Source organism: Ammospiza caudacuta, chromosome 3 (genome assembly GCF_027887145.1).
Source record: "Ammospiza caudacuta isolate bAmmCau1 chromosome 3, bAmmCau1.pri, whole genome shotgun sequence".
Lineage (NCBI taxonomy): Eukaryota > Metazoa > Chordata > Aves > Passeriformes > Passerellidae > Ammospiza > Ammospiza caudacuta.
Window position 1 is genome coordinate 43,234,627 of NC_080595.1, and position 23,997 is coordinate 43,258,623.

At 39.1% G+C, this 23,997-nt stretch overlaps 1 protein-coding gene across 4 annotated transcripts; it reads right to left on the reverse strand.

Annotated features, from left to right (window-relative positions):
* Positions 1 to 333: 333 nt before the first annotated feature.
* Positions 334 to 23,758, reverse strand: RNASET2 (ribonuclease T2). Of its 4 annotated transcripts, XM_058800915.1 has the most exons (11): positions 23,691 to 23,758; positions 21,643 to 21,834; positions 16,311 to 16,406; positions 14,340 to 14,406; positions 9,228 to 9,283; positions 8,264 to 8,321; positions 7,361 to 7,431; positions 6,159 to 6,272; positions 3,921 to 3,966; positions 3,632 to 3,706; positions 334 to 1,544 (listed from the first exon to the last, which is right to left on the reverse strand). In XM_058800915.1, exons 2-11 carry the CDS (start codon positions 21,687 to 21,689, stop codon positions 1,353 to 1,355), a joined length of 822 nt encoding a protein of 273 aa, XP_058656898.1. In that variant the 5' UTR covers positions 21,690 to 21,834; positions 23,691 to 23,758; the 3' UTR covers positions 334 to 1,352. The 4 variants fall into 4 exon arrangements, with proteins under 4 accessions (XP_058656898.1, XP_058656901.1, XP_058656900.1 ...); XM_058800918.1 differs by lacking the exon at positions 21,643 to 21,834 and having other exon boundaries at positions 23,691 to 23,749; XM_058800917.1 differs by lacking the exons at positions 21,643 to 21,834; positions 23,691 to 23,758 and adding an exon at positions 20,774 to 20,811.
* Between the last annotated feature and the right edge of the window lie 239 nt (positions 23,759 to 23,997).

Consider the following 23,997-nt stretch of genomic DNA (forward strand, 5'->3'; position numbering starts at 1 on the left):
TTGGCAAGACTCAGCTTTACCTGTGCCTGAGAAACAGGACTGAGGGATTCAAGCAACTGCAGAAAAACAGGCAAACCCAACATTCATTTGTTTGGCAGACCATAATAATTTCTTGGCTGTTAAAATAAATATTTAAGTTTCAAGAAAGACCAAAGAAACTGGGAGCATTTTGGAATGGAAAGTTAACAGAGCATTAAATGAAAGGTGGTAGAGAAATAGGGACAGTCAAAAATGAGAGTAAATGGTTTCTAACCCCCTCAAAACAACAAATTTGTTTCTAATACTGCATTTCAAGTTTTCACAGTAACATTATTCTAACAAACAGATGGTTCCTTGAGCCATAATTGTCTTTATTTGGGACACACAGATCAACACAGCACTTTGGGGAAGACATCATCAAAATTTGGTTCCCTTTAGAAACATCCATCTTCATGGCATGTTATTCATCATTATGGGGTAGAAAAGCACTTTTGCCAATATCTGTACTTTTTACTGAAAATCTGGCAGTATTTATTGTTTCATCTATAAAAAGATGTTTCTTGGAACAAAGCAATAATGTGAAAATCTTGTTTTTATATACAAGTGCAGGCACTCACAAGTAGTAATGCTGAATGCTCAAACACAAAATGAATAACAACGTATTTCTAGGGCCTAACATTCTCCTGTACTAACATGTAAGTTGTAGAATTGGTTGTTCCCCAAGTCTGTACAGAGTTATTGTCATGAAAATAATCAAAGAACAGGTAAGGCTACAAATACAGTTTCCCTGAGATCTTTAAGGTAGAAAAGCCCAAACTTGGAGAACATTATTACTTCACTAAGAAGTTATGCAAAGTTGTCTTTGGTCCACTGTGATCTCTCAGCAAAAAAAGGTTTTCAACACCTCAGAGGATATGATCTCTGTTCTGCACTTCTGCAGAGCCATTATGCAAGGCAGTGGCTATTACTTCTGGGAATGGACCTCCAGACAGGTTTCAAGAGTTCTGTTTACAATATTTCCCTCTCAAGAAACTGCCACCTCATCTCAGAGAGACAATCATCCTTTCAATACAAAGAATTAAGTTCCCTGACTCACTGGTAAAAACCAAAAAGCAGATAAAGTGGCAGACAACTGCCAAACAGAAGTCACAGTTCTCTTTTGAACATTGATTCAAACCATAAGCAAGCCAAAAAATCCAGACCATGCTGTAGATCAGATGCTGATCTCATAATGTGGACCACTCTTCTTTAATAGCAAAATAACTCTCTTTTCTAGCAGAAATCTTCACTATAGGTCTGTGGACAGGGGCTCGTAATGTTACATGAGTGTGGGTTTTGTTGCTGTTGAAAAAGTTTTTCAAACTCCCATGGCTTCATTTGTGAATTTGGACCTCTGAAGGGTAATAGGTTGGGAGAGTATCATTGCAGACCGACAGCTCTGAAGTTCCAAGCTTCAAGTGAGCGTGCACTGCGTTGGATCCACCCTCCCGTGTTGTGCAGTTCACCAGCTGCAGCTCTTTGGTGAAGCAGAATTCAATCTGGCCAATTGTTTGTGCTTTTTCACCCTAGAAACATGAAGGGTAAGATCAGCCTCATGGAAAGGAGACAATAAATCAATTCTTCAGCTACATTGCCCTATCTGTACAATACAGAAGTGATTTTTTTGTACATTTACCAGATGAAAAATGCAAAGAAAAGTACAAGAGGCAAGCACTCTGAACAGCTTATAGTACATACTGTAACTCAGTACCAATCTGGGACTTGTCTAACTAGTAAGCCTCATTCTGAAATGCTGTGACATTATCCTGGCCTTTACTCATCTGCACAATGATGAGCTCTGGCTGAATTCTGTGAATACTGAAGGGCACATGTGACCAAAAAGACACTTTTCACCAATTCTTCATAGCAGGACAGGAATTGAGACAAAAAAATTTCTCCATACATGAGAAGAGAAACTAAATTTTATAATAGCTTTTACACAAAAGAATACAGAAGCAAGCTGACAGAAGGAGCAGAAGTGTCACTTTTGGACTACAGAACAGGCCAGGAAGAAAAATGCTGACTACGAATAAAGCAGGCAGGCATAGAGACCTTCCATGTGGTAAAAAGATTACCAGAAAATCCCCCCCAATGCTCAGGTCTAACAAAATGCAGAAAAAATGGTTTTGAAACAATTAAGCAGGACAAAAAGATACATACAAGATAAAAGTAACTGAGGTGAGAGGTTTTTTTGTTTGTTTTGAATTTGTGTCGTTGGGAGGGCTGTTTATTTTGGGGTTTTTTTTTAAGAAATATAAGAACAGAGAATGTGTCTAATCCATTTCAAACATGGAAGTACCTCCATCATGCACTTCAGGCATGGACAAGTCTAGAAGTCTGAAAAAGGCCTATCTTCAAATACCTGATGTGTAACTTTTCATTTTTATTACCTAATACGTTCAGCAGTTAAGTACAGGAGACCCAAGCTGTACATTACTTTCATGCAATTGGAACAGTATCTCAAGTGTACTAAAAGCAATGGCAGAACTAGAGTGAACAGAGCTAGAAACTGGGGTTTGTGTTAGCTCTGTATTTCTTTCATATCAAAAGGTGGGGGAGTATACAACCCACATTCAATGAAAATTCCTTTGTTCCTTAAAGTAAGTTATAAGCACATCTTAAAAATATTGTAAGGTATAGATTTTTTTCATGTTAAAAAACATATGAGTAGAAAAACCTCAGAGCATTACTAAAGCAAGAGTTGACAACACACTCCAATAGCAACTGTATCTTAGCAGGATTTCATAATTGTTGCCTGCGTATGGGCAGTAACTCTGCCAAGAGTTCTGCAGTAAATCACCTTGAACAAGCTGAGATAAGAAGGAACCACTTATAAGAGTGAAAGCTAACCTTGTGGGTTTTGTTTCTTGCTTTATTTTTCTATAAGAGCAGAGTAACCTAGCTGAAAAAAAGGAAACAAAGAGCTCTACAACCTACACATGTAATTGTTCAGAACACTATTTTGTTCCTTCAAAGGCACTCTTAGTTCAGATATGGTGACCTATGCTTTACAGAACACTGTCTCTGTGTAGCACCCTCTCCACTGCATCATGATGCACAGCACAATTACTGGCAAGGAAAAATAAAAAGACATGGAAATTTGAGACATGCTTGGTTCAAAAGGAAAGACTACAGTGACCTCTTTAGGTATGGGCTCTCTGGAACAATCTCAGAGACAAGCCTCTGAGTTGCCTTATTTCAGAAGGATTCTGACAGCAGCACCCTCACCAAGGCTGACATTCACTGCCTCCATTCAGCTCATTCTTGTTGGTTTTAGTAATCTGCCATGCAGCAACTAAACTTTAGCAGGCATGGTGGAAAGTGTCCAGCTACAGCAATACCTCCAGCAGGGTGGTTACAGCATTCATGCAAGAGATGCAGGTTTAAATCTTTTAAGACAAAGAGACGTTCAAATCCAAGGCCAAGAATCAAACAATACCTATGTGGAAACAGTTGTAAACACAAAGAACACCTAGACTTAAGTTTCACCATACCAAAAATTTTTTCACTCTATTTTTGCTGTATCTTTGATAGAGAGTGCTCCTTAAAAAAAAGTAAGTTGTTTTTTTTGTTTGGTTTTTCTTCCATTTTGGGAAGTTAGGGGAGTTTTTACCTCTTCTGGAGGAAGGCATTGGATCTTTGGTGTTACACCATAAAATCTTGTAAGAGCTTCCTTTATAGCAGTCATCTGAAAAATTAAAAAGCTTATAGAGATGAATAGGTCACAAGCACATCTTCCAACAGCTCCCACACTGGTTAAGCTCTCAAAAAGTTTCATAAAAAGCACAACCTTAAAGAACTTTAAAATTTCAAAAGATCATTTGGTCTACATAAACTAGTTGACTCCTAATCAAAAAAAAGTCTATGCACATGATTTTGTTTTATTAAAGACTACCTCTTACCTTGTAATATGAACTGCTTGGCTTTATCCCAGCTTTCAAGAGACAACTGAAACAAAGATAAAACATTTTTCCATGTTTCCTCTATGCAAACACACCTTCATAACCATTAGGTAAAACAGATCTTAAGAACCTGTCAAGCATTATGGTCATGGGAGCAAGGACATCTTGTCTTTCATTCTCTGCCAGCCTAGGAAAGGCTGTTTTCTGAAAAAACACTTCCCATCCAACTTGGAAGGGTCAGAAAGAACACTTTCCCACACCTTAACATGAGGAACTAGGATAGTTCAGTCTTCAGACAGCTAGGGGGAAGGGAGTTTCAGAGTGCTCTGTTCAGGGCCAGGTAGGGAATGCAGTTTAATTGCTTCCTTTCCCCTGCCTTGAGTTATTCCCCTGTGTTCCTGCCACTGCAGAGGGCACAGGGCAGACTTGTGAGGGTGTTCCAGGCACCCTCACATTCAAACACAGGATGGCTTCCTGTGGTGGGAGACACACAGTACACTGGGAGAGGGATACAGCATGTCAATCAGAATCAGTGTTACTGTCAGGGCAGAAACTGCTCCTAACATATACATTTTTGAAGAGGAAAAGCTGGTCACATGAGAAATGAGGAAGTGCTCAAGAACCTGTAGCCTGTGTACCCCTTCCTTTAGGCTCAGTCCTGAGAGGAGTTCACATTTCCTGACAAGCTGACAAGACTCAGGACCTAACACATGATGAGTCTGTGAGTCCCTACAGCTTCCTCTGTAAGAAGTGGGAATGGTCAGAACATTGCAAGATTTAATCCATAAATGCTGATAATGCTCAGCCCTTCCCTTCCAAGGTCAGTTTTGGCACAAGGAAGATTTTATTTAGCTGACGAAAGGACAAGCAGTTTATCACTGTTGTTTTACACTGGATATAAGGAGACCAATAAAATAGATGATGTTCTGTTAATTCTTACAGAAGGCTGCATGATGTCCTCTTTTTAATAATTTGATTTGTGGAAAGAACTTCTTTAACACTGACATTTTTTGTCTTTCAAGTAGAAATTATATACAATGAGAACATTTTCAGTCATTTTTCTCTTCAGTAACGATAAAATTAATTATACTTATTTTCACAATAGATAATAAGTTTTGAGCAATTAATTTCAACATGCTTCAGTCTCTATTCTTTTGCAGTGTTGCACAAGCTGATACAGAGTCACATCATCGGTCACTGTGCCATCTGTAAATGTTTTAGTCACGCCATCACAGCTACTTAGGCAACTGACTTAGACATCATTAATTTTAACATTACATATGACATGCTCAAACACTGAAAACCCTTTTAGAAAAATCTGCCAGTTTTAAAAGACATCTTCTAAACCAAGATGGGAGGGAAGAAAGGCTTATTTTCTTTGTGAAAAGGATACTGGCAGAGCATAAACAGGAGGAGCTGGTTTGGGGTTTCTTTGGGGTTGTTTTCTTGAATTTTTTAAAGGTATATTTCTTTTTATGAAACTATTTCCTCTCTCAGATACTGTACCCTCATGGCCAACGAATCTGTCAAACATCCTCTCACCCATACCAAGCACTGATCAGGAAAGGACTCTAACGTTCTGGCATTCAACTGCAGCCAGAACACATGCATCCAGCACTTGGACAAGCCACAAGAGTCTCCTCAAGACCTTGAATCTGGAATGGCCAGTGCTTTGGAACAAGAAGGAGAAATGAGCCTCTAGAACAAAGCAAGGGTGTCACATCAGGGCTGTCACAAAGAACAGCAGAGGACTGCCTGCAGCGACTGACCCCTTCACAACCTCCTCTCTTGCAGTTGCCTCTCAGCCTTTTCCCAGAATGTCCTGCATGATTTTGCCTGCAGCTTGTCCTTTCCCTTGAGCAGAGCACTGTCTTAAAAACAAGTGTTTGGGGTTCAGCATGATTCCGAAGTTTGGGGAGTTTGTCATTTGATTTAGAACTTTACAGGTACTATAGCTTTTGGTATCAAGATACAGCCTGTAAAGCTGCTCAAAAATTTACTGGCTCATGCTGTCTAGAAGGATGCTGCTAAGAATAATGCTGGCTTATCTGACTGAAGTGACCAGAGACTGCTTCTCAGGTTAACAACTCTTCCTCTGAACTTCAGTACTGAAAATAATTTACGCTACTTCTCATTTCCTCTCTGCCATCAGATTTTTAGACTTTCATTTGAGGCTAGATCTCAAACCTTTAGGAACTGTTTGAAATAAAAGCCAGATCATTGAGTTCATTTACATACCCATTGAGATCAACATGCTGGTAGAGTTCTATGGCTTTACCAAAGTATTTTTTCTGAGAATTAAGGACCTTAAGTGTGGCTGCACAAGTGCCATGTTTGTCCCACTCATGTTTCCTATAGGAGAAAAGCAAAATGTAAATTTTAGAACACATTGTTTGTAGATATATGTGCTGTACAACCTAGCCATTGTACTTAAATCATGTATCCAAAAGGCTACACATGTGGAGTAGGATACTGCATTCAAATGTATCACACATGTAAAAAGTAAACCCAAACAAGATCACTTCCACTACTTCAATTACAGCAACATCTATATATTCATGAAGTAAAGACATATAACGCTCTTATGATACAATGCCCTATCAGTGGATTTACACAAAGACGTTTGGAGGTCAGAATGCACAGAATTTGCCTAGAAAATTACTACCTCTATGGTTTTTCTAAGTTTTAGTAGAACTTTTTGTGTTAAATGCACTTTCAAAGCATTAATTTTTTTTTTTCTGAACTCAGAGGATTAAGCCTTATTTTGGGTGAAACAGTGAAATTGCACAAGCTGCTAGATTTTAGCATCAGCTTTTATGCTAGCCTGTGGCAGAATTTTCATAGGTCTCCTCTCAAGTCTTGCTTCTAATCCACTATCCTTTCTCCTAAAAGCAAGGAACAGCCACAGGTGTTCATCAAGGCCTCCATCCTTCTGCACCTCTTGCACCAATGAGCTTGGTGGTAGCACAGAGCTGCTGTCAGTAACTTCACTGAAAGGGAAGTGGCTACCATGGCACAGTGCATTCTATTTCTCTATTTTCTCTTCTATAAGGAAGCCCAAAACGAAAGCTGTCTCAAGACAAGCAACACAGTGAAACTAGCTAGGGAAAGAGATCTGGAAGCTGCTCTTGCAGCTACCTGTGATATCCCAGGAGTGTTACTGCTACTCAGATTTAATGTGTCAACAGCAGCTGTTTCTTTTCCCTGGGGATAAAGGGAGGAAACATTTTCTCACTAAGCTTCATTTCTCTAAAACTTCTGCTATAGCCCTCTCTTCAACAGCTGTATTTTATAAGAGAACAGATCTATACTATGAGACTGGCAAGACACACTGCTTCAGTGGCCACCTGGACACTTCCTCTAATGCACCTGAAGAACTACTCAGACAGATTTTTGTAAAATAATACCCAAATGCTTTTTAGGGCTTTTTTTGTACTCACCAGAACTGAGTGCGATTCAGAGATGAATGAAGCACATCAGGCCAGTAGTGTCTCATGTCTGACAAAAGATCCTAAAAATACCACAATTAATAAATGCACCTACAGCACTGAAAAGCTGTTTCTTATACAATCTACATATATTGATAAGTTTTTTACAACTGAAGCCTCATCTTTCAGAATCCATGACTGAAACATTTATTTGAAGAAAAAAAGATCTTTTTACCCCATATTCTGAAAATGCTGTCATTGGAGGTAACAGGTACACCTACCTAAATATCTGAACATACTACTACTGACACACTGCCTCAAAGCAAGACTTTCCTTCAACTGTACCTGCAGAAGTTGTTCAATCATGCAGTATTTCATATTTGTCAGGCTCAAGTCCCCTATCCTTATCTGCATTTATAAAATCTAAATGAATTTTGTTGAATTAAGTACACTGGGGTGTTTTTTAAGTAGAAAAAGAACAAAAAGAGGACTAATGGCCTAGGAGAAAACACACAGAAAACAGTATTCTGAGCTCTTAGTTTCTTTATTTTGATTTTGCAGTAGAAAATGTGAAGGGAGAACACCAACTGACTGAATCTCTTTTCACAGGTGCTTTTTGTCACTGCAGATCCAGCACCTATGTGGTGGTGGACCTCTATATTTTATTAAGGAGGATGTGGCTGAATGAGCCAAACTGCATGTTCACAAAATCACTGAAATACAGATGCTAATGATCACAAGGATGGCAACTTCAAATAGTACCAGAAGCACTAAAAGAATTTCAGGAGTCCTTAAAAAACCACACCCCTCAGTAAGCATTAGGAGTGATATTATGAACTGCAGATTTTGCATATAGGATGTGCAAAAGTAACTGCACTTAGCTCTGCCTGGTATGTCTGTTTTTGTTTTAAATACCTTGATCTCGGTGACATTGAAATGCCATGTTCTGTTACAGTCTTCAGCTCTGTCAGGCCTGGGGAAGCAAAATAAAATTGAAAAAAGGTGTCTCTTAACTCACTACTGGTAACTAACATATCATTATCCTAAATTTTAAGTATGCAGGATTATAGCTGGAGATCTTACTTAAAAATTCAAGTAAACAATAAGAACCTACAGCGGTTTAGAAGTAAAACCTTTGGTCCCCTTCATTCTATATAAAAGTCGTTTGGGTGTGCCAATGACTTGGAAAGGTCTTGCACATGACGTCACTGGTGTCACTACTGACGTCACCTCCTGAATTGCTGTCCCATCTGATGTTCATGCAAGTGTCACCAAGACACTCTCAGGCAATCAATACATAATGATGTTCACTTTTCCAAGAGGCATAGCTTAAACTCCTGTACTGATTTTAACCTGTATCTGTCTGAAAAATTTTTGGATTGCTGCCATTGGCATCAATTCCAGGGAGGTGATTCTTTTGAAGCAAATTAGTTTTTCTTCCACTTGTGCAATATTTGTGTGGTGATAAGATACTTAAAGCCACAAGCAGTCATGAGATATTAACAAATTCTTTTTACTCAGAGAGACAAAAGAAAAGAATGGAAACAATAGTTCCCTTTGTGCTTGAGGCTATTTCTGATCTTAAGAGGAGGCGTGTAAATAAAATACTTAAGTGGCCAGAGGATTTCAACAAGTCATGAGATATAGAAGTGAATTTCAGTTTCATGTCAAACCATAAGGTTTCAATTTTGTGTCAATCATAAGAAGAGACAGATTAAGATCTCCAAAAATAACTCCACAAACCCAACCCCCCCAAAAAAAAACCACCACCAAAAAAACCCAAACAAACAAACCCCCACCCAACAAAACCAAATCACTGAATATCCTGGTACAAAATTTTTCCTTTTCAGGCTGAAATAAAACCACTCTTTGATCATACCACAATCCATGGATTGTCCAGTACTTTGGAGGGTCATGACAATCATTAGCATTCATCTGTAAGAAACAAAAACACAGTATTTGCTGCATGTATCCAGGCAAAAGTAAAACCTCATTCAGTGATGGCCTGAGGTTCTACTGTGGCATGCCAACTTTTCCTTGCCAAACCAGGAACTGGCAAACTCCAGTTACTTGAAGCTGTCATGGATTATGCCACATAGGGAACCACCGGCATTAGAAGTTTGAATCAGATCAGTGAAATCTGAACAGACAGGGTAAAGAGAAAACATAAGGACAGGTTCTGAGATAACAGAAAGTAACCTGATCCATGCTGAATGAACAGAGCTTTATCTCCATTTATAGTTCTCCAGGTGGCAGCTCTGTATTTTTCTCATAACCACATCTTTTCAAGGAGTGCAGAGCCATTAAAGTGAAAACATTCAAAATAAACTATATTGTTGGACAAGGACAAAACTCTTTAAGCATTCAGGACTAGTTTTATCATTGTATTAAAAGTGAAAAATACAAAGAAGAGATTAAATATATTGCTTATTCTAAGTAAAACAGACTTATGCTTTAATGATTGTGACTTGAGGTTCAAGGGAATGGAGAAAAAATAAAAGATTAAATACCTTCCTACAAAAACATAAAAATAGAGCCTCCAATAAAAACTGTTGATAATACAGGAGAAATAGCCTACACTTTAATTACTGTTTAGAGCAGAGACATATGCCAGAAAAGAACAAACTAAAAAAAAAATCCACGTCACACATTACAGAACACCATTACTGTATTTTCCCTGATTATTATTCTTAGTAAACACTTTTTGCCATTAATTAACAACCTCCCCAGACGTTCCTTCCTCATAATAATAGCTTTCCTTTTTGGCTCTGCATTCTGTTGTAATTATGCCACAATGCCTTTTATGTGATGCCAGAGCAAGAGCAGAGTGTAGAGAGGAGCAGAGACAGGCTTGTCTCTCACTAATTGCCTTCCACATGCCACAAGCCAGTGGCAGCAAATCTGCAACTTCTGCAAGACTTTCTTGTCCTGTGTCCATGTCCTTCCTCTCCTCTCTTGCCACCAAGAATACAAGCAATTACACCCAGCAAAAGCTTTCTTTCATGAAAGGAATATTTTGAACAAACACACACTGAAAATGCCTATCAGTATCGCTCTGTCGTGGCACAAGCTCTGTGGGCCTGGAGGGGTTTGGCTATCTAGCCCAAAGTACAGCAAATCAACAGCTTGCTCAACTGAGGTGGCAACAAGAACAGTGCAATTGTGCTCTTTATTCAGCCTTTAACTGCAGTTCTCAGACATGCTAGTGGAACACCCAGAGTATTTCAGATTTAAAATCATGGCACTAACCTTCCTAGCAGTTTCTTCTGTTTCATCACTCTTGGTGTTACCCTGTGCCCTGGCAGAACTGGGAGATCAGTGCAACCTCCAACACTTTAGTTCACACTCCGCATGCTTTGGCCAGCTTCACTCAGTCTCCTATTTCACTCTAACCTTAGTATCTCTCTAATATTCGTTTTAAATCAGTATCATAAAAAATGCAAATGCTGGTCTGCAAAGCTGGGTACCCCTGCTTGCTGGTGCAAAACCACTTCTTGTCAGCCTTCCTGTTTATCACAGACTGCTGGAAGATTAATTCAATCTCTAGAGATTGACTGACTAGAAAGAGAGGTACAAATATTTATTTTCAAGTGAGCACTGGATGCCAGAAAGCCCTGTATATCTAGATTCAACTGAAAAAGAAGCACTGCTTTCTCCTGTTTTAAAGCAATCTGATAATCAAACCAATCCAAATGAGCCATACATGACCTATAAAACTGAGCAAAGGCTGGTGAGGCTGCAGAGCACCCACCATGCTGAGAGGGAACACTTCAGCAGAGGGATTAGCCTATTTGTAACAGCAAGTCATTGCCCAAACAGCATGTGCCAGAAGCATGGAAGGTTTTATCATCTCTGAAATGCCAAAAAAATGAAATACTATTGGTGTGTCCCAGAAGTGTCACCTGTTGAGCTGCCCAAGTTACAAATCCCTTGGTACAGCAGCTGGTAAATGTGAGAGTAGTGCTACTGGATCACAAACAGATACACCAAATTGAAATAAAAAATCAGCTTCTAGGAAGTGAAATATTTACTCCTCTTCTCCCTTCCAACCACCTTGCTTAAGTAGGTCATCTCTTTAATGAAGATAAATTATAAGTTATTTTGTAATGAAACATGGCAACTGCAAAGAAAAATTCTTGCTTTTCAAACTGTGGAAAGAGTTCACCTCCTCAGCAACTTGCCCTCAAACAGTGTGCAATTACTCCCCTTCCTCCTTTAGTCACTTTAATTATTCCTGTATTATGTGACTACTTCCATTTTTACCAAAAGAAGATGGAAAACTAGTATTTCTATTCTTCATTTAAGCCTCTGCTATAAAAGTATTATTAAAGCCTGAACTTAAGAAAATTTCTTATCTCATACTGAAAAATAAAAATTAAAAAAAAAATCTGTTACTTAACACTCAAATTTGAATTCAGGCTCTTCTGCTCATTATTCTACTGTCCTTTTTTGACTCTTTCCTTCAATGAGGACACATGTGAAGAAAAAGGCAGATGACAGCAGGTACCATTTCTTTATTGTCCTTCCCATTCCTAAGAGAGAAGGAACTTACAAACTTGCACTGGATATTCCACATTTCACACACACACAAAAAGCCCAACCACATTAAAAAATTCATCTTTTTGCAATCCCCAGGATGCAAAAGCTGAAATAATAGTTCTCTTTGTAAGTTCTGGAATAAAAGGTTTTCACAACTCTATAAAAAGGGAGCAGGAAAGTCCCTCTTCTTGGCCTTGAGTTGCTCTTAAGTCACACTCATTTGTTACTGAAAAGTGTGGCATGAATTAGCCACAGGCACAATTTTTTAAGGGAACATGAATTTCATAGTCACTTGAGGTCTGTGAGTCTAGCTTAGATATCTTTGCATAAGACATAGTCACCTTAGGTCAATTATATGGTACTGGAATTTTTAATCCCATTACAAGGAAGAAAATCTCTCTTCCTCCTTCACACTTTTCACTGCAGTAGTCAGTAATTAGGTCCTGGGGTTATCACTGCTGCCATGGTATCACTTTATTTTAATGAGATAGTTTGGAAGATATGATTACAAAACACCTTGCAATTTAATTGTGCTAATCACAATCAATATTAAAGAGCATCAGCTGAACAGTTACTTTTTAAAGCCCAGGAAGAGCTGGGAGAGGTGTACTCTCAAATTCCTGGCATGCTGCTCTGTGCCCTAAAAATTTTTGGGCCTTCAAAAGCCTAAAAAACTTTTCAAGCACAGATCTCCAAAACAGACAGGAGTTAAGAAGGAGCTCATCCACATACCTTAAGAACACACTGTGTATGAAAGATTCTCTAATAAGACTCCTTTACACAGGAGACATAAACAAAGTAGTACTTTCAGAACAAAAAAGTATCTCACAGGTTTTTGCCATAAATGATATAATGACTTTTGCTGTTTCTTTCATGGCTTTTTCCTTTCAAAATCATGTCAAGAGTTTTAAACTGAATAATAATACTAAAAACATTTACACCCGGAAAAACACCAGTTATCATATATAAATACACCAAACACACAGAAGAATCTACCTACTTAAAAATAATAATTTAATTTAATACCTAATAATACTTAATAATAATTTAATTTAATACTTAAATTAATTCCTGAATTTAGGAATTCCTCTTATGTAAAAGAAGAAAGCTGTTAGAGGAGTACAGTTGAGATCTTGCGTCGTCATAAGACTCGATGGTAAACTACGAAAAAAGTTACTTAACATGATTTTAGTATCTCTTTCTCTGCACTTCTTTGAATGCCTCTGTCCACTTCTTACTACAAAATATTATAAGAAATCAACAAAGAGCAAGGAAGCCTACATTTTCTGATGCTCAATACCTTCAATTATTCACTTCAACTTCACTAGCAGGTTATGCAAATTATTTGTCAATTTATCAATTACTCTACCCTGGAATTCAGAGGAGTAACCAGCATAAATATACAGTGGGAAAACTGGTTGGTAGGGATTATTTTTTTAATTTTGTGTTGTTTAATCTTTCTTTTTTTTCCCCAATTGCTCTCATCTCATTCCTGTAAGCAAGCTCATTCACTGCTACTGACTTTGAACACTGACCCGTGCTAGGCACTACAAACTCTTCAACACCAACATCCCTGCTTCAAGTCAGTAACAGCGATGTTTAATCAAGAGAAAATCAGATACAAATTGCATCAAATCTTTCCTTATTTCCACACAAAAACAGGCAAAAAACAGAACAGTGGTCTCAGTCACACACATCTGACTTTTGTTATTGATATTACCCTCCACATTCATCTGGCTGGACCTGAAGCTATTGCATTATCCACAAGGTTCTTCTACCTTGTGTCAGTAAATCTGATCATATTTTTTACTTAACTGTACAGGAAGAGACCTTTGAGTTTTTCCAGTACAGGAAAATCTTCTACTTATCAGATGGTAGTAGATACTTAATAGCAACAGTATCCCCTCTTAGCTGTGCTTTGACAGATCCATGTTGGAAGGTTGGGTTCATACACCTCAAATACAGCAAAAAATGCAGAAATCCTCAGAGACACCTGCCACAACACCTTTATAGCTCTCTTTCCTGACTGAATCCATATTTGATGACATCATAGAAATACTGGAGTCATAATTACGAAGCTAAAAGACTTATTGTGCAGCAGATAGTTCAAATACTGAACTGTCATCAGCCAAACAAGGCAAGTCTTCCTACAGAGTCTGATGAAAGTCTAGGATTAAGTTTATAACTAATAAAATGTCACAAATCCTGTAACAGGCTTAGTGTACAGTACACCCTACACTGACAACTCTATCTGTAACTCACCACCATCTTTCCTGTTATGGCTGCCCTGCATCAGAGGAGAAATAGCAAAAGTTGCATTAAGATCAGGAAAAGCCTTTATAAAGGCATAACCAAGATTAAACACTTAATGGGCTTTAGTCACTCTGTTTTCATACATTTATTATCCAATGCTACCTTTGTTAGGATAAAAAGAGAAACACAAAAATCTCACCTTACATACAGTCACTGGCCAATGATGAGCAAAGTATAGCTTTTTCCAGGCATGAGGGTGGATGTCACTGGAGAGAGACAGACAAATTTATTTTTCTACAAGTATTTTAAAAAAGAGGAACACCTTCAGGCACAAACTCCAAACTAATGATTCAGAGAGAAACAACACACAGGGAAACATGCTAATATCCCCATTGTTAAACAAATTCCCCTTCTGCCACCCTATCTCCATATGCTTTCCATTTCTTCAGCATGCAGAGGGGAAAAAAAACCCTCAAAAATTTGTTCAAGAAGTGTTGGAAGCCTGTATCACATCATTTCTGTAGAGGCCTTTTCCAACAGTTTGGAACAGATCTATTCTGGTTAAGCAGATATAAATAAAAAACCTGTTGCATCAGACACTACAGCAGACATATTTAGTTATTAAGCAACCAGACAAAGTAATTAAATAGAACAGCAAATGGGAAAAAATAAACGGAATTGCAAATTATTTCAACTGACAACATTACATGCAGAACTGTCAAAATAAGTTGTTATTCTCTGGAAGCTAACAGCCACTTGTCAGTCATTAGCTCTTGCTAGAGGATATATTACCAAAAGAATAATTAAAGAAAAAAAAAAAAAGAATAAAAGACCAAGCTAATTCTCAATTTGAGGACAACCTAGGGATGCTTCCATGTTATATCACATGTCAGTTTTTTCCTCTAGTTTTTCTACTTCGCAATGGCCACATTTTCTCTTAAGCATTCACATGTATCTATGGTTTTCTATACAATTTAGAAGAATAGCTATGCAACTTACCAGGCATAGCCACAATGAAAACTATTAACACTTTTATAGGGGTCTTCACTGTTGCTGTAGAAACCTGAACAGCAGAATTGCCCTATATTGCAGAGCAATTTATTTCCTTGGTTTTAAAAAGCCCTAGCTTAGAAATGATTTATCATTAGACATTTCATTTGATCTTTCATCTGTATTTGAAATAGCAGCTTGAACTTCTGCAATGTCAATCATGCCAGAGTTCTCCCAGAACACACTTTGTGGCTAAGGAAGATCAGAAAACTGTACTTATTAAACAGAGCTGGAATCCAAGGAAAGCCATTTTCAATACCAATGCAGCTGCAGAGATATTCTCCCTTCTCAGGACCTGAGTTCTCATGCTCTGTGCAGCTCAGGAAGGCACCTCTAGAGCTGACTCTTTGCCAAGATGGCCAAGCTAGAGCCTAAATCCTGGGGATTGAAGAAACATCAGCACAGTGTCTAAGCTACCCACCAAGTGCAATGCAGGCACTGAAAAATTCATCACTGAACTGATCACCCCTAACCATTGTCTTGCCAAAGCACTAAAAGCAAGCAGAAAAGTTTATTTCCTCATATAATGCAATAGGAGTTTCAACTCTGACCACAGAAATGTGACTTGGGGTGTGGTTTCTCCCATGGCCCATTGGTATTGAAACTCAGATTTTGCCAAGGGGCAACAACCATGAAAAGGTGGTGCAGCAATCTGATATAGCCTCAGCTGGGATGCCATATGAAAAATAATTTTATATTGTCAGAATTGAGAAAACAGCAAGGAAAAGAAAATATAAATAAGAGTAAACAATGCAACAGTTAGTGCAGTTCATGCCACAGGGATGACTCCAGATTTTTTTGCTGTGTCAAAATAATTTTCAGTTTTTGTCATTACCACATCACAACTCCAAATGATGTATGTATAGGAAGATGAGAAAAGTCTCAAGTGCAACAAATGGAATTTAAGTTCCCCCTCTTTCTTCATGCTGACACGTCTAAAGGTTTCCTCAGGCATGATCCTTGGTCCTCCTGTTAATGTAGTCACCTTACTATAAATCATCTAAGGGTAGAATAACACATCAAAAATAGTACATAATAACAAATTTACATAGAAGTTAAACCATTCTGATCTGCATTTAAGAGTGAGTTGTCAGATGTTTCATTTAAAAGCACAACTTACCTTTGAGTAAAAGTACACCAACAACATAGTGCCATGAAAAACCAACCCAAAATCCAATTGTGCAGCTTGGCAGGTTTCATTTTGTTATCCAAATAGCTGTAAAAAGGTGTTGAAAGAAGAAATCTGTTACCTATCCAACACACTTAAATGTTAAAATGCAAAAGAAACCTACTATGCCAGAAATAGGAGGTAATGGTAACTCTAGATTAGATTTACAACCATGGGTAAATAGGGATGTCTTTCAGGGCTGTGCCTGATTGCCCAGCTTGTATGGTAATTTTCATAAACTAATGCCATCAAGGATGAGATCACTGTTTCCTTTTTATCCTTCACTTGCACACAGTTGCCACAGAGCCACCTTCCAATTAACAGAAATATATAAATCTTCTACAGACCTATATTTCTGTAATTGAAGACTCTACTTGCAGTCAGCTCAAATGCCCAAAGTGATTCATTAAAGAAACTTTGAACTTAATATTGAATATTCGTGTTGGATTGGCCAAGGCTGAAATTAGAAACTCACAGGAAGCCAAGGATGATATCCAAAGCAGAAATTCTGCCTAACTGCCAGTTGACTGCTAAGCTAATATTTTTTTAAATGCTGCTAAAACGACATGAAATTTCTGTTCTAGTTATGAACCTGAAATAGCCTCGATGGAACCATGCACAATTTGCCTAATACTTCATGGACCTTAGAAGTCACGGGATTAAAAAAAAAAAAAAAAAAAAAAAAAAAAAAATCAACCTTCACAAACAGAAGGACTTCTACTTGTCTACTTGGCACAGGTCAAAAATCCCAAGTGTCTCCCAGATCTGCCAGCCATTTCACAGCATTTCAAACGCTACCTTCTACAAAGGGATGTACATGCACATATTTAAATGCAATGCAAGTTATTAAAGCCTCGCCAAAACTACTTCCCAACCTTCTTAAAATGACAACCCTACACCATAAGACACTGTCTGTAACCTAGGTGACCTTTCAAAGATCTCTCACTACATTGGTTATATTTTTTTTCCTATGGATGTTTTTTTTTTTTAATTCATTCTTACCACAGTCAAGTAAAGCCTGTTTTGACACCAGCAAAGACATGGCTGATTCAGCCATTACACTGAGAAAACTCAGCATAATTCATATTCACAGCACATTATAAAGAACATTTTCCCACAGTTATGTGGCTCTGGACCCAGCCTGCAGAACTCCACAGTTCTGCAAATGCTGTGCCAGAGCTGAAGTACAAAGGAGGGAGCTTCCCCACTTGCAAAATGTGTGGGGATTTCAAAACTCACGAGGGGCTTGGGCAACAACTTTAATGTGAACCAGCTAAATTTATCACGAGGTCTTGCTAAATTGTGAGGAAGCTAACACTTTTAAGACATTCTTCTATTTCATACATAAATGCCTCTCTAATTTGTAATAGACACATTATCAAGGTACTCAGCCTAACAGAAGATATAATCAGATAAATATTAGCCGCCAATTGTTATCTTCCTGATCTACTTTCTTAAAAACACCAGGAGTTTCACCAGGTAAAACAAGAAAAAATTATTAATAATTTTTAGAAGATCATTTGGAGAGTGCTACTTGTATGGAAAAGTAAACAATAATGCAGAACTGATCTTCAGCAAAAGCTAGCCAAAGAAAGATATATATGCTGTATTAAAGAAATTGATATTGTTGTACAGTGTATAAAAAAAGTCACAAGTAAGTAAGCGCTGGACAGCCAATTTCCCCAAGAGTTCTGCACCTTAAGTGATCTCCAGTCTCATAATTTGAACAACAGGAATTAATGATGTGAGATTCTGCCTTATAGACCAGCTTAATGGTTTCTTCTTCTGTTATTTTGAACTGAAAACCAACCAAGCAAGACTACTTTTCTGCACGAAAAACTATAAAGGCAAAATTTGGAGAGATATAAGAAGTGTAAGATTCATGTAAAATTCTGCCCCACCTACAACAAGCAGGAAGTACCACTTAAAGGACAGCAACATCACACATCACCAAAAAAAAGCTGCACTCCACAAAGGTGTGGAAGAAACATCTTAAGGAAGTGGACTATGAAAGAAAAATAACCCAGCAAGCATAACAGCATTTCTTTTGATGTAAGTCTGTAGATGGAAAGAAGCTTTTTTTCAGTGACTAAGCAGCAAAAAAAGCATAAAGGTAATTGTCAGCTTTCTCAGTGGACTCTTATGTTTGACCGAGTAACTACCAGGAACAGAAAGGGGCTTAAAAAAATGCTGCCATCAGAGCAGCAGAAGGTGCTGATTTATTCTACACATTGTTCTGAGCCCTGAAACCAGAACATAGGGCAACAAAGCAGGTTTGAAAGCCCCCAGTCTGTAACTTTCACTTTTTTCCACTGATAAGCAATACATAAATTCTCTAAGGATTTAGCTCAGAAGACAACCTTGCAGGTCCCACAACACTATCAAGACAGATTGAGTGATTTATTCAAGCTGACTTTTTGTCTGTGACATTGATGGTGGGGGGTGAAAAATGCATCAATTTCACCTTAAAGGCAGCTGAATGATGTGCATTTGAGGAAATACACACATCCAAATGAAAACTGCATTAACAACTAAAATGCATAGAGCACATACATTTTTAATAAAAACTGCTTCTGTTTGCTAAAAATACACTAGATTACTAATTTCACAAATACAATAAAGAACAGATTTAACAAATTTTACACCAACTTTTCTCTAGTAAGAAACAGGGATTTTGTATTATGAAAGTTAGTTACAAAAAAAAGTCAAGACCTTCCAAAAGATTTCATAACATAGAAAACTTAAAACTTCAAAACGAAACCTGCACACATAGATAAAATTATTACTTGACACTAGGTTATCAACTCACTTTTATTATGTATAAAATTCCAAAGGGCAAGAACAGCTTTGGGATTACTCTTGGTTTACTGTACCTAGAACAGGAATGCAAAACACGTGTTTCTATGTATGTTTCTATGTGTTAGTAACCCAGTCAGGGCAAGGTCACTAACAATATTAGCACTGTTCCATGCTGTTTTCAAAATTACCTGTCCAGGCTTATCAAACACTAGAGAGAACCTGTAATAAACATTGAGAAAATCCTCCTTTACACATTCACTATAGTTTGAATTCTAAAATACCATCTTGAGGGGAGTGATGATGTAGCACATGCTTCCTTTGGACACTAGCAATTAGTCACCTCTTATTTTACTCCCTTATTTCCGTTCTGCTTTTAACAATTAGCTTGACTAGCAAGCCTCTCATTAATATAAAATCTCCTGCTCTACAGTTTAGTTCAGCATGTAAAATCAGAAGAGAAGAGGCTGCAGAAGAGCATTCAAGCATCAACGGGAGATGCCCATGGTTATGGCACAGCATGCACACAGCTAAATGCCGGCAACAATGTTCAGAGATAAGATTTAGGACAGTTAGCCTGGCATCTAAAGCCACAAAAACGAACACCCAAGGCTTTGGTACCATCCCTAATAAATCAGCATGCGCTGCATCTGCCACAACGATTTAGACAAGCCAAGTTACAACACTGTGCGCCAGAAGCATTAACTTAACTTACAACAACACTCTTAGCTCCGGCAAGTTTTACCTCCACTGCCCACTCCCAGCTAGCCGTGCATCCCAAGCCCAAGTACTGGTTCGAGTAACTGCAAAAGGCTCATCGAAGCCTTTTCAGAGCCAATGCTCACGCCCACCGGCACGGCACGATTTCAGCAGCGCCCCTCTCACAGCGTTCAGCGCGATGGGGGCTCTCTCTGAGCGGGGTCGGGATGACCCGGAGGGAGCAGGGGCCGCGCTCAGCCCCGCCGGCTTCCCGGGGAAGCGCCGAGCACGGCGACTCCTCGCCCTCCTCGCCCAGGGCTCGGCTCCCACCGATGTCACTGCCACAGCAGACAGCCCTAACTGCAGATAAACAATCATTACAGAGGCGTCTGCACAAACTGTGAACAACGCAAATCTCCCAAGCACCGGAAGCGCGAGGCCTCCAGACGACAGGAGAATGCCAAAGCCCATTAAAAAAAAAAAAAAACCAAAAAACAATATTAAGACTTTTCCCGCCTCTGGGAAATGCTGCCACTTATTTGGCTGACTTTCGATTTGCTACGCGTGGAATTTAAAGCATAAGAAGTGAAAGCAAACACAAGCTGAGTCCGCGCCAGGCCTGCAAGTCCCACCTTAGGTGTCCGCGCGTGTGACGGTCCCAGTGGCAGAGACTGGGATTGCCTGACAGACACTCTGCCAGGCATTAAAGCCTACTCAGAAACACCTCGGGCGGGCCGAACCGCAGCTCCTGCCTGCCCAGCTGCCAGGGCGGGAGCGCAGCCCCATGGCGGGCAGAAGACGGGAAGAGAGTGCCGAGAGAGGCCGGAGCACGGACACCGTCAAATCCGACCTCCGCTGCCTCGCATTCAGATCTCACCACAGCTCAGCACGCACCCGACCCCCCCCCCCCCCCGCGTTACCTTCGGCCCGCTGCCCCGGCGCTGCCCGCAGCAGCTGCCCGCCCGGCCCCGCCCCGGAGGGCGGCTCGGGGCGGCACCGCCGCTCACACGGCGGCTGCCCGCGGCCTGCCCCGGCACTGGCGGCTGCTGGGGGCGCACATTCTCGGGGGAAGCGGCCCCGCGGCCAGCCGGGTACCAGGGGAGCAGGGCACTGCCAGCGCGGGCAAGAAAGGAGCGGCGGGCTGCGGGGGAAGTAGTTTATGTGGATGTTTTGGCTCGTCCTGCTGTTTTGGTTGGTTCTTTAGCATAGTCAAGGATTTAGTAAAGATGGTTTCATACTGAGCATTTGCGCGGCACAGGGGTCTTCGGGAGTGCGATGGGGATCTACATAGGAGTCTACTGACTGATGCAAGGCCAGGAGCTGACACAGGCGTCTGTGGCGCGCTTCTCCAAATAGAGAAGTTTGAAATGGTACCAACTCGTGTTTGGAAGCAGGAGAAAGTCTCCGAGGAAGGAATCAAAAAGGATGAGTCAGAACTTGGTTCAGTATTTTCTCAGCAGTATGTTAAACTGTGAAACATATTCTGACCCTTCTTTCTGTGCCGATGCGTGACTCATAAATACAAAGTGTGATTTTTAATTACTATTATGTAGTTCTGAACTACAGGGGGTACGTTACAACCATCCTACATTAATGCACTTAAGAAATATGTGGGCAGATCTGCTTCCACAAGCAAAACAACATTTGTTTTAAACAGATTAATTGCAGTCTTTGTAATAAGGTCTTTGTTCAACGTCTCGGTTTTATTAACTGGTAAAAAAAAATTAATTAAGTTTTTGTATTTACATGCTAGGAAGGAGGATGAGGCAAAAATAATCTCTTTGCCTACCTTTCTGTGGAAACATGAAAACATGCTGGAGGCAAGGAGTGATCCATCTGTTGGTGGCTAAGAGGTATCAAAAGTTTCCGAAGTTTTCTCCAAGAGTTAAAAACAGTGAAGCTCTCCAGATCCTTGTAAGCAGTGCAGCATGTCCTGCTGCTGAGGACACCAGGGCTCCATATGGCACTGAAGTCTTTGTCACTGCCCAGAAGATAAGCACACTGAGTTGGCCTCTCAGACTGATTTTATCTTTGCAGACTAGGGGGGAAACACTGGGCTGTACTGCACATACTCTCCAGCCTGCAGGGTCATGTGCTTCCATGCTAATCATGTTTCAGGTGCAATGGAGATTGGCTCTCTGAGGGTGCTAAATTACTGCTTTGTACTTTGTGAAAACTAAGCTCAATGACAAATTTCCCATTAGGGTGATTACAAAGAGAGATCCAAAACTACTCAGAAATAATGTAGGCCTTTAATATATTAGGACAAAGAGGCCACATTTTTATGTTACAATATCATAAAATAGTGCATGCTAATGGATGCTGTTATTAAAAAGAATGTTTTTGTGAAATATGCAAAGATACACAATAGACAGCTACATTGGATAACTATCTCCTTAAGACTTCCTATTTAATATTTATCTGTCTACTATGATCTTTTATTTCTCTGTTGTATCTCCTGATTGCTGCCTATTGGCCCTCATGATGCAATGAAAAAAATGAAGAAATGTCAGTGTTTGAAAAGTTTCTTTTATATTTAATGAAAATTATGTTCTTCTCAAAAAACTCTGAATAAATGTGGTAGTACCTTAGATTTCTATATGTTTATATGCTGAAATATATGGCCTGAAAAAGACCCAACCCCAATTGAGTTGAAATGCTTCAAAAGAATACATTTTTCCAGCTTTCAGCAGTTTACATTAGGATTTAAAAATCAAGATAGAAACTTTCAAATTTTTTTTCTCCGTAGCAAAATTTGTTGTTTTGCTTTGATTATTCCCATTGCATAAATTGAAAAAAACAAATCCCACTTGACTTTATTCCTAATCCCGCTTGACTTTATTCCTAAAAGTGTAGTAAAGAAACATTTACAATACTCTGGGCAGATGTACACATTTTGGAATATATGTATATTCTCACCTGCTAATTTTAGGTAAATAGACTTAGTCCATGGATTATTTTGAAAGCTTAAATTTGATTTAAATTGTGTTAATAGGCTGTAGCTATTAAGAAGAATTCCACAGAGTTGACTTGGGAATTACATAAATTCAAAATGGAAACATTTCCTTCAAACATGAGACAGTTTGAAGGAATGCATTGCAATAGAAGGCCAGACTGTGGTTTACAGCCCTCAAGCTGAAGGATATTTAGTCATGTAATAGTCTGCTGTTTTACAGAGCTCAAAAAACATCTGTAGAATGGACTCGTATTCTACAGGTATTTGAAAGTTGAAAGGCACTGTTTATGAAATGCTAAATGAATACTACAAATTATAAACTATCTTCTAAGTCTATTGATTTGTCTTCCTCTGCTCTATATTTCCTTCATGAATTATTTTATCAAGTGGGTTTTGTCTTTCCTTTCAGCTTAGAGATCTACTGAATAAATGAAAATAACTGTAGTACCAGACATTATCTTCCAACATTTACTGTTTGTTTGTGCTGTGATTTTAAAAATTAAACAGAAAGCATTATTGTCTTCAGTACAGTGTTCTGGGACTACTTTACTTTTTATTTTATAGAGAAGCGAAAGACTGCTAATGTTTCCGAACTTCAGTACTTCAAAATACAAAACCCTATTCTTTGGGCAGCTATGGGAGTAGAAGATATGGGAGACATAGCAGGGATACTGAAAAAAAAAAAAAGAAAATCCTCACCAAAGTGAAAGCCATCAGAAGGCATGGCATGCCATCAAGTGCAGGAACATGGACCAAAGCTTGCCAAAAGAGATCCCCATTAGTCTCCCTTCCCTCTTTTGGGAAGGGAAATGTTGTCGTTATAGTGTAAGAGTTCTATTATCATTATATTGCAAGGGTTCCACATTGCTAGAGTTTCATACCTCCTTAATATTTCGTTTCTTGCATTCAGCTCCTCTAAGCACTGCCTCTTCCTTCTCCTCACAGCAGCCAGCTGACTCCAGTTCCCCTCAGCCAACCAACCCACTCTTTTATAGCACTCTTCTTCTTATTGGCTACAGCTGTGGCCTGGTAAAGTCAGGCCTGCTCCTAATCTTTAATAATTAGCCCAGCTGCAACTCTTTAGCAGGTAAGGAATCCATAAGGTTACTTTCTATACTACCTTTATTTACTTATATTCTATCCCCCTACAGGGAAATGAAATCTTGCGATTTCAATGGGGATCAATTT